Consider the following 10,800-nt stretch of genomic DNA (forward strand, 5'->3'; position numbering starts at 1 on the left):
AGCTGCTATTTTGAGACCCTACAGCCTAGCAGCTCACAGGCACATGACAAAATGATCTTGATGGAGAGGGAAGCCAAATTTAAATCAGATGAGGTTTCCAAACCCCCCACAGAAGAAAAAGGTAGTGGCCAAGAAACAGAGAAGGTCAGTACTGGTAAAGTTACCTACTTTTAAGACTGTGTACCTGCCTAAACCAAGATAATCTTTAACAAGCGTGCACACCTGGTTGTGTCTGCAGGCTGAAAGTCAACTGCCCTGTCTTCCTAGTAAAGCCTACATAACTCCACAAATCCTCTGCAGCATTACTTTGCTCCCAGAATGTAGATTTAATAAAGAAAATGGTTTATGAGAATTGTTTACCCTGCTTCCATAAACTATTTAAACACGTAAAGAGCAGCCAGTACAGAAGTCCACTCTCCCATGTCAGCACTGTACTTTTAGGAGCTTTCTGCTCTTCATGAAAAGCAACATAAAAACGCAGCAGAGGGCACAGACGCATTAATGGCACCTGTAGCTGGCCAGGTCCGGTTCGGTGAGGAACTCTCGGAGCAGCATGCCGTCTGTCATGTATTTGAGCACGGTTCTCTCTGATGTGCAGTCCTCAAAACGAATGCTGTAACCCACCTGGATGACAGTGAAACACTCCATTTCAGTCTGCTTGAAGGTGCAGTAACACATCAAGTGTTGGTGTAGGAGTCATGTGCTAAGCTCACCTCATTACCAAGCTTCACACTCATTTCCTCTGCTACTCTGGCTGCCACTGACATGGCTGCCACTCTGCGAGGCTGCGTGCATCCAATCTTCATGCCTCCTTTGGTGTAGCCCTGATGGAAAGTGTTTAAGGATTACTTTGACATATAACCAAATGCTTTAACACATTTAATACGTGAATATACGAAGCTACGTTTAAATTCTTCACTCACGTCTTCCAGGAGGTACTGAGGGATCTGGGTGGTTTTCCCCGAGCCCGTCTCTCCTTCGATGACGAGGATCTGGTGCTCGTGGATGGCGGCCAGCAGGTCGTCTCTGTAGGGAAAGATGGGAAGGCTGCGTCGGACTTCCTGCATTGACTGTTTTTTCAGCTCAGCCTGCGACAGAGCCGGAGCATCCTGATCCTGAACGGGACACGGTCACAAGAAAAGGCAGTTTGAGTTTTTACAGCGAAGCAGAAGAATCAGAATCTCCTCACTGTCACTGTAACAATCCATCCATTCCTTCGCTTCCGCTTATCCTTTTCAGGGTTGCGGGGGGCGCTGGAGCCTATCCCAGCTGTCATAGGGTGAGAGGCGGGGTACACCCTGGACAGGTCGCCAGTCTGTCGCAGGGCCAACACACAGAGATAGACAATCATTCGCACTCACATTCACTCGCACATTCACACCTAGTGGTAATTTGGATTATCCAATTAACCTATCCCCACAAGCTGCATGTCTTTGGACGGTGGGAGGAAGCCGGAGTACCCGGAGGGAACCCACGCAAACACGGGGAGAACATGCAAACTCCACACAGAAAGACCTGATGGTGGAATTGAACTCAGGACCTCTTGCTGTGCGGCAACAGTGCTAACCACCGTGTCACCGTCACTGTAACAAGTACAAGGAAAATAAGTGCAGTCCCTGCGGTGTCACCAAAGAAAAGCTTATATATAATTACAAAAAATTAATTTAAAAACAATCATTCAGTAATAAATGAAACCTTATGCACAGGATGTCATGCATTGCTCGTACTCGTCGGGTTGAATCGGAGGTGAATTTGTGTCAGCGATGTTTACAGAAGGTTGGAAGGACACAGTCGACTGGTTCTTTTATTTTCACTCATATAAAAAGGCAGGTGGACGATATTTTCGTTTTTCCACCAACTCAAACATGTTTCCGTGTAATACAGCCTTTCATCACTCCAAAGATCAAACTGCAACACATGCTGCATTGCACCCTGGGAACACACATGTGACTGAAACTGTCCGGAAAACATTAAATTGTTACTAAATGCAAAACATTTGTATGAACTGTCTTCTGTGTTTTCTGTCTTCTGTGCATGCATTCTCCTCTTATTTCCCTAAATTTCTTTACTTCTCTTTCTGTTTACACGCCTCTCTAAGGATTTCTGTGTCATCATGCAAATGACACCCAAAATAAACCTGGTTTTTCAGCTCTTTTCTGAACGCAGACATTCATTATTCTGAGACCTGCATTGATTATCTGACAGCTGAAAGGCTGAACTCACTGCACCCTCTGAAGTCAACCTGATCGTTTGTGCGCTGAAGCAGAAAGGCATAAAGAAACGTGGAAACAGAAATGAATAAGTTCTGATCCGTTTAAGGTGCATAATTATGTTTTGACTTTGCAGATTTGGTTCTTTGTAGTTATTTCCTCAGATTCACTGACAAGTTCAAAAAAATGACTTAAAAGTTGATCAGATCTCAACATCCGCTGATGTCAGAGGTCATGAAACACTACAGTCCAAAACACTTCACCATGCTCATCAGTCAAAGGATCAAATACTGAGGCTGCTTTTTTAGATCATCAGTTCTGCCATCTAGTGGTGAAACAAGACGCCTGGAGGCTTGTGTCATTTATGGGATATAATTAGGGCTGGGTATCGTCACTGATTTCTAGAATCGATTCAATTCCGATTCACAGGGTCCCGAATCGATTCGATCCACGATTCGATTTAATTCGATTCGATTCGATTTAATTCGATTCGATTCACTTTGATTTGAATCTGGGAAATTTTGACAGTCAGAAATATTATAATTCAGATTAGTACATTTACATATTTTTGTATCTATAAAAAGGAAGCTGACACACCAAGACTTTATCAAAGGTGTGAGCATCACAGCAGAGGCCTTTGTGTCAAAGTAGCTGAAGATAAAACACAGAAAAACATGAAGGTGATTTTCCTGTTCTGGGATTTTATAAAAATTTTCTGCAGTACATCAAAAACGAAAGAAAACCATTAATCAACACATGAACATTACCTCTGAAGTTACAGCGGTTTTATTAGAGACAAGGCTGAGCGTTTTGCATTTTGCATAATTTTAAAAAGTTTAAATTTGTTCGGTATTGAACGGCAGAAATTAGGTTTTATTTTCGGAAGTATATAAAGCGAAAAAAAAAACCGTCGGCCGACAGCCTGTAAACAACGGTAGACTTGTGCGTAACAAGCAAGCGAATAATGCAGAAAACAGTACAGAGAGAGAGAGAGGGAGAGAGAGCGAGCGAGAGAGCGAGCATGCGAGAGAGAGCTGTGCATCGTGGTCGAAGCAAAACAGTAAAAGTCAGAGTGAATTCATGACGATGTTTATGTGAAGCGTAGTTTGGATCTTCTTTTGCTGCTGGTTCGGTCAATATTGTTTGGAGAGAGATAAAACTAACAGCTTTAGAATCAGCGCATAAAGGGCGTGAACACAAAGCGCGGACCGTCGACAGATCAGAATCAGCGGGCTGTCGGCTTTCAGCCCCGACCGTGAGAAAGGCAACATCTAACTGATTCTGATCCGCGGGCTGCACTGTGTGTTTAAGTCTTTGTGCAGAATCCGTGTTCCTGCTCTCATTTACTGTCTCAGCTGTTTGGTGGTTGTTGAAATTTTGTGAGATTTCACCAGAGATTCTGGCATTTCGGGCAAAATAAATTTATATTAAAAAATCGATTCAGGATTTTAATGAATCGATTTTACGTTATCCAAGCCAGAATCGATTTTAATCGATAAATCGATTATAAAAACCCACCCCTAGATATAATACATGAAAAGCTGGAGCTTAGCCAGTGGACTCTCCCCTCTGCTGTTATCACTGTAACTGGAAATCACCTGCGTCTCTGCATTTAGGAATTTCCTTCGTGGGGAAAATTTTAAAAATCACTCTCAAGTAAAAAGGAACATTTTTGTTAGACCGAGCTGGGAAATGTTTCTTTGGTTCTGCACTTCTATGCTTACATTAAGAGGTTTTTTAAAATAGAAAATGTACATATTTTTAAAGAAATGTAATTATGTGGTAATTTTCTATACTTTTCCAGTCTGAACATTGGGAATAAGGCAGAGATGAAGAATGAAGATTCATGTTAAAAAGTACAGATCAGGACGAATCTAAAAATATGTTCATCTGTCTAAGAGGTAAAAAGTGAATGCAACAACTAATCTTAACAAACAGGTGGTCAACATTTTTTCTGCTGATGCTTTTTTTCCATTTATGTCTTTTTCTTTGTTTTTAAATGCAGCTGAGAAAGAGCTGCTATTTCAGATATGATATGTAAACAGGTAATAATTAGTATCTTTGCATTTTCCATCAAGCACAGCGCTCTATTGCTGCTGTGCAGGAGGCTGTGTAACGCCTGCACTATGATGGTGAAAACAAGCAGATATTTCCTTTTAATCAACACTGCACACGGAGCTGCAGATGCCAAAATTAAACGAGACCCACAACGATAAAAACAATAAGGAATCTGATGAGCGTCACCTTTTCAGACCGAGTTCCCTTCATGGTAATGGCGGTGGTGACAAAGTCGATCATCTCGTCCTCCTCCAGGATCAGCTGGTACTTCTCCTGCTCCTGCTTCATTCCTTGCTCTCGCTCCTTCTTGGCCCCAAAGCTGAGGGAGGCCGTCTTCAGCCTCTCCTCCTCCCAGCGACCCTGCTCTCCTCCCAGCTCCATGGGGGTTTCCTCCAGCTCCAGGTCCCTCTGTGGCACCTCCTGTAAGTGTGGAGAGACGGTAAATAAATGGACAACTGCAGTCAGTCGAGTTTCTACATGTGACATTCCTCATTCCCACCTTTCTTCTATTCTCTTCCGGCATGTAGTATCTGTTCTTTCTCTCCTCCTGCTCCTTGGCGCCGGCCTTTTTGTAATCTTTAGCTAGATCCCGAATGGTGCGTTTGTATTCCAGCTCCTTCTTCTCCCTGTCTGTCAGCTCCTCAGTGGAGAAGAGGTACTCGTCATCCACAATCTCTGCCTCCAGGTCCTCCAGCTTCTCCGACTCTCTCTTCTTCAGATATTCCCATCGAGAGCGCTTCCTCAACTCCGGCAACTTTAAAGAGGAAGAGGGAAACTTATCACACAGCTGAGCAACTGAGGTCCACTTTGTTTATTTCAGGAATCAATGAGCGCACAAATTGTCTCGTACCACCCACCATATTCTTCTGATCATCTTCAGCCATCTTCAGCCTCTTCTGAGCTTCCTCATAAGCCTGTGGAGAACAAAACAACAGGATAAATATTTACCAGCGTGAGACACGAGGTCATCTGTGAAAGACCGTAAAAGAGCTGCGTGCCCACCTTCTTGTCCGTCCTCTCGGCTATGTTGCGCGTCTTCTCCTTGTCCTTCTCCCTCACTCGCAGGGCAAACGCATCCCTCTCCTCGATGTCTTGCAGTCGCTCTCTCTCTTCCTTCTCCCACTCTTCCTCTTCCTCCTCTTCTCTCTTTACTGACTTGTGGTCCTCTTGAATCGACTTATCCCTGATGTTAGAGAACAGGATACATAGTTTTACACTGGTGTCTATTAGAGATGGACCGATCCGATATTACGTATTGGTATCGGTCCGATACTGACCCAAATTACTGGATCGGATATCGGCGAGAAATAACAAATGTAATCCGATCCATTAAATATAAAAAAAGCACCTCACAAAACTTGCGACATGGCGTAACTCGGCTCATAACCGTAGCACGTCACAGCAGTGTGCATCACGTGATCGAGCGGCTGTGTGTGTTTGTAGCCTCGCTACCAAACCAGTATTTCATCTCCGCGGAAGTTTTCCCAGAGAGAAGTAAAGCAAGTGTGTAAGTTCATCTCTGAATGTAAAGCATTCCCACGTTAAACTTAACAACAGATATATGGAGCGACTGCCTCAATCTCTCTCTCTCTCTCTCTCTCTCTCCTGCTGCTGCTTCAATCAGAAACTGATCAATGATCAGCTGATCGGCTTTTCTGTCGTGAGTCCGTCTCTCTTCTTAGTTTTTGGCCCACTTCTCACCAGAAAGAGGAAACCAGCGGCTGAACAACAGCAGCACTATTAAGCTTGATAAGCTGTTGTTAGAATTTATTTAATATTATTTCTACACCAGGATCTTTTTCTACGCAGCTGACGGCTGGTAACTGTGCAGGGGCGGATCTAGCAAAGTTTAGCCAGGGGGGCCGATAGGGCATGAACAGGGAAAAGGGGGCACAAAGACATACTTTTCTTTCTTATTTTTATTTAAAATGTCGAGCTTTTAATAAATAATTATCTGACTCTTACACCCAAAGTTTTAATCTGATGTAAAATATATAGAAGTCCATTACTGTATATAGTAACTGTTAAGTCTAATATCCTCTAGTAAGCTATAGTACTTTTTCCTTTGGGAAGATACCATCTGTGCAGTCTGCAATTCTGTAGAAGAAAGATGTTGAATCTATTTAATTATTCTTGAAAAATAATTTATTTCTGTGCATTTTCCCCCTGCATCAAATTAAATTTGATTACATCAATTAAGCATCATGAGGTGGAGGGTGGTTCCCTTTTTTTTTTTTTTGCTTGGAGTTTGCAACCCTATTAGTTAGGTTGCTTAATATTTCTGCTAAGTACTCTTTAAAATACCAGAATAGGGAGGATGGAGCAGGTTTAAGTTTATTAGATTGATCAGTGTTGCTGAACTATGACATATTTTGGATGCAGTGTATTTTTTACATACAGGTATAACAGAATAGCTTTAGTGTTGTTATTTATTTAAACTTGAGTATAAACTTATACAAAATGCAGCAAGATATTAAAAAAACTTTTATTGATTAAAAAACACACTATATCGGATTCATATTGGTATCGGCAGATATCCAACTTTATGATATCGGTATCGGACATAAAAAAGTGGTATCGTGCCATCTCTAGTGTCTATCTCTCCTCCACAACTAAGAATAAATATGAATGTAAATTATCGTAATAAAAAAACAACAGAAAAAAGCACCAACATCTTAAAAAAGCAGAAAATAAGCAGATGACCTTTTAGGTGCTTCCTCCTCGCTGGACGACTCGCTGCCTTTCTTCTGTCTGATGTGCTTCCTCTTGTTCCCGCGTTCCTTGTCTTTGCTTTTCTTTTTTCCTTTCTGTTTCTCCCTCGCAGCGTCTTCATCGGCATCGTCGCTGTCCTCCAGTAACGTGTACGTCCGGTTCTTCCTCTCCATTTCCATCGCTTGCCGTTCCACCGCTCGGGACGGTTTCTCAACAACCTGTTTATGAGGAACCTGCAACAGTAAAACAACATTAGAGGTTTTTTAAACCACCAGAGCTAAAAGAAAACGAGTTTTGGTGAACGTCACAGGGAACTCGGGTAGAGTTTCATGAATGAACCTTTTCAAAGAGTTCCTTTGCGAAGGCGGCCACGCTCTGGTCGATGTCAATCGTGCCCGTCTGCTCGAGACGAGCCACAAAGTCTTCGGGACTCGATGCTTTCCGAGCAGTGCCGATCATGAACTGAGACACGTATCTGTCACTCAGCCCGAGGATGTCGTGGAGACGGTCGCTCACCCACTGCTCCAGATTGGCCATGGTGTCTTCTGAAAGGGCAAAGTCACAGAACAAAAACAGGGTTATCCAAAATCCCAGTGCGACAGACACATGCGCAGGTACCTGGTTACCATTATTATCATACAAGGCCTGAAAAATAAAGGTTTAGAAGGCTGTAATGTTTTCAAAAAGTTGTCCTAAGAATGAACTGATTCCCAAAGAAAATAATCCCACAGCAGCTTCATGAAAGACGAGCTTAAAATAATTAACAAATAAAGGATCTTACATATTTTTCCTTACTTTCTCTCTTATATAATTAGCGTTCCAATGGGTGATCATTTTAAACATCGCCAAAGTTTTAGACAATGAGGTCAACATATGTATAAGTAATGCCTGTGAGCCAAAACCGCTTTTTCAACTCCTCTAGATGTATTTCATTTCATTTCTTTATTTATTTCACACATGGTTCAACAGTGTTTCTTTTCCTACATACAGAACCTCCTTCCCATTAATATGACACTGCACCCATGGGTGAAAAGGAGCAGGAAGAAGAATAAATTCTTGTTAGCACCTGCCCCCTATCTGCAATCCAAATATTCTTACAAGAGGGCGCCAATACCCCCCAAAAACCCCCCTAACATGTATCTTTATGTAACAATGTAAAACTAAACAACAAATCAATATAATCAGCAATATACAGCATTAAATGGCAATGAAATTTTTTTTCTTCCACATTTAGCCCAAATTACTTTCATGTTCTTCATACTGATTTATCCTTTTAAGTGTGTAACACATTTTAAAACGGTGCATGTTTGTACAACTCTTGAGATTATCTTCAAGAGAATTCCATATTCTTATACCTTTAACTGTCGGACACATTTGCCTTTGTGTGGTCTTAGCAAACTTATGCTTAAAGTCAAACCTCCTTCTACTGTCCCCACTTCCTGAACACAATACAAACAAACTTTGTAACTTAAGAGGTAATGTGTTATTTTTTGCCTTGAACATGAATAATAATGTCTGTAATTTCACTAAGTCTTCAAATTTCAACAATTTCGATTTTATAAACAAATTATTTGTATGTTCTCTATATTTAACATTATGAACCATTCGTACCACTTTCTTCTGTAGCAAGTATAGAGGATGTATATAAGTCGCATATGTATTCCCCCACACCTGTATGTATGATATCCCACACAGAGGATATCCTTAATATGGTTATCAGCACAGCATCCGCCAAGTTGCTGTTTGCATGAAGCGGCCAATCAAAAGAATGCTGTTGTAAAGAAAGGCTGAATCAAAATAGAGCCGGCGTGGCTCTTTTCAGACACAGGGTGAATGGAGGGCTGCACCAAGGCCCAGCTTAGGATAAATAAGGATCATTTTAAACACTGTTCTTTAAAGATGACCTAGACTGGCTTTGCATGATTCACTGTTCAAATGATCTAAAACACTGTAGATACTGTTCTGCACATGTGGACCACACCTGGCCATATGATGAGTAAACAAATGAGTTTGTTTGTTTGTTTGTTTTTAAAAGGCTAACAGATTTTTACATTTGACCAGACTTGTTTTAACAGACTCCAGGACGAGATTTAAATTAAGTCACAGATCACTGCAACTTAATTTTAAAAAATAAACAAACTTTGAAATGATTTATCCAGAATTTTCAAATATGGACAGGATCACCCTTAGAAAGGGAAAACTTTACTAAACTGTAGAGCTGCAGTGAATCCCTTTGTGAAAACACAAAAACAGGCAGCAATGCTTTGACTGTTGGAGCATCTAGAGCAGAACAAAAGTAAAAGAAACTTTATCCAGACTTTTAAAATCTGGGTTTAAGAGGGAGACTTTAGAAACCAGGACATGAAGGAGCATGAATGGAGATGCTACACCTCCACACTGAAAGGAGCCAGCCAACATGTCAGCTTCAACTTGGAGGATGCTCCAGGACAGTAAATGTGCAAAAAGGGATGATTTCCCTGCTGCCTTTCCCACATTCAGACCAGGTCCAGTTACAAACCTTCAGCATTAACCTTTGACAATCTGGATTTGATAACCTCTGTGAAAGCTAAAGAGTCAGAGCAGTGAGTGTTTTTTTGTTGTTGCAAAACTACTAAATAAAAATGTTTCCTCACATTTAGGTTTCGTTAAACAAGCTTCGCCTTTAACTGCAGATCTGGATTCAGCGTCGTTTCAAACCGCAGTGTTTTGTTCAAGCCGCTGCACCAATACTCTCAGTTTTCATATTACAGCGTAGTTATCCAGCCACTGTTACACCTGTATTATACAAAGTGTGAGCGTTAGAGGAGACACAACACAACCGTCTCTGAAGTCCACTCACCGCTTCTCAAACGCTCTTGTTGTGACAGAAACCGCAGGTTGAGAGTTAGCCGACTGCTAACTCCAGCTACAGATGAGGCGTTAGCTTGAGTTGCAGCGCACAAGTCTCCTGTTCGGACACTTAGCGGACACGAGCATCCTGCTGTAGACACGAAAAACTGTTCATTTGTCCTAAAAATACATCACACACACTCATACACTGTAAACTGTTTTGCTGTTTTAGCTTAACGCACGCTGAACTTCCAAACGGAAATACGTCAGGCTAAACTAGAGAAGAAGAGCGGGCTGCATCAGAGGCGCGGGCACTCACTGCCCCCGTGTGGCCATGTAAAGAACAGCAACACCCGCTAGCAATAAAACAAACCAAAACATCCAGTTCCGCAAACAAACAGAAAATAAGAGCAGGACAATACATTTTATATTTAATAATTCTCTTCTTATTCTTCCACCTGCTCCATACTCTCACTACAGGTCACAATATCATCTGCAGAGTCCTGCCTGATCTCATATGTCAGCCTGTCTTTCCACTTTCATAAGAGATGATAAAATAAGATATTCTCTGACAAAACACTACGAAAAAAGTAAACAGGGGAAAGTAGAACATGTTATCAGAAGTAGAATCTGCGAAGAAAATGGCGTTGAATACACCGGGCATAGCCTCACATACAGTACTGTCCTGTGTCTTATTAAGATTTGAGAAATGTTTCCAGCTTCTTCAATCCATATTATGATTTTTAGAGATATTTCACAACCAGAACTCAATTTCCCAATTCTTTTATTGTAAACAAAAATCTTTAGGTTCTGGCTTTTAGTTGATGATGAGTCAATATTATAAGTTATATTAGCTGAGCCACTAATCCACCCCAACTTCCTGCTATTATAATAGCAGTCTAACACACACAATATCACCACCAACAACAGACTTAATGCTAAGACAGACAACGCATTTAAACAAACAAACGTTCACGTCACTTGTAACATG

At 41.5% G+C, this 10,800-nt stretch overlaps 1 protein-coding gene across 1 annotated transcript in view; it reads right to left on the reverse strand.

Moving 5' to 3' along the window:
* Positions 1–10,098, reverse strand: part of dhx16 (DEAH (Asp-Glu-Ala-His) box polypeptide 16) — a 36,125-nt gene extending 26,027 nt beyond the window's left edge. The window contains exons 1-10 of the mRNA XM_085177248.1: positions 9,820–10,098; positions 7,320–7,525; positions 6,972–7,213; positions 5,271–5,451; positions 5,126–5,182; positions 4,768–5,022; positions 4,455–4,688; positions 924–1,115; positions 714–824; positions 509–624 (exon numbers count right to left, since the gene is read on the reverse strand). Of these exons, the coding sequence (XP_085033374.1) occupies positions 509–624; positions 714–824; positions 924–1,115; positions 4,455–4,688; positions 4,768–5,022; positions 5,126–5,182; positions 5,271–5,451; positions 6,972–7,213; positions 7,320–7,517 (1,586 nt within the window). The 5' untranslated portion in view covers positions 7,518–7,525; positions 9,820–10,098. The remainder of the gene's footprint in view (positions 1–508; positions 625–713; positions 825–923; positions 1,116–4,454; positions 4,689–4,767; positions 5,023–5,125; positions 5,183–5,270; positions 5,452–6,971; positions 7,214–7,319; positions 7,526–9,819) is intronic.
* Positions 10,099–10,800: the final 702 nt, after the last annotated feature.

Source organism: Neolamprologus multifasciatus, chromosome 11, assembly GCF_963576455.1.
Source record: "Neolamprologus multifasciatus chromosome 11, fNeoMul1.2, whole genome shotgun sequence".
Classification (NCBI taxonomy): Eukaryota; Metazoa; Chordata; class Actinopteri; order Cichliformes; family Cichlidae; genus Neolamprologus; species Neolamprologus multifasciatus.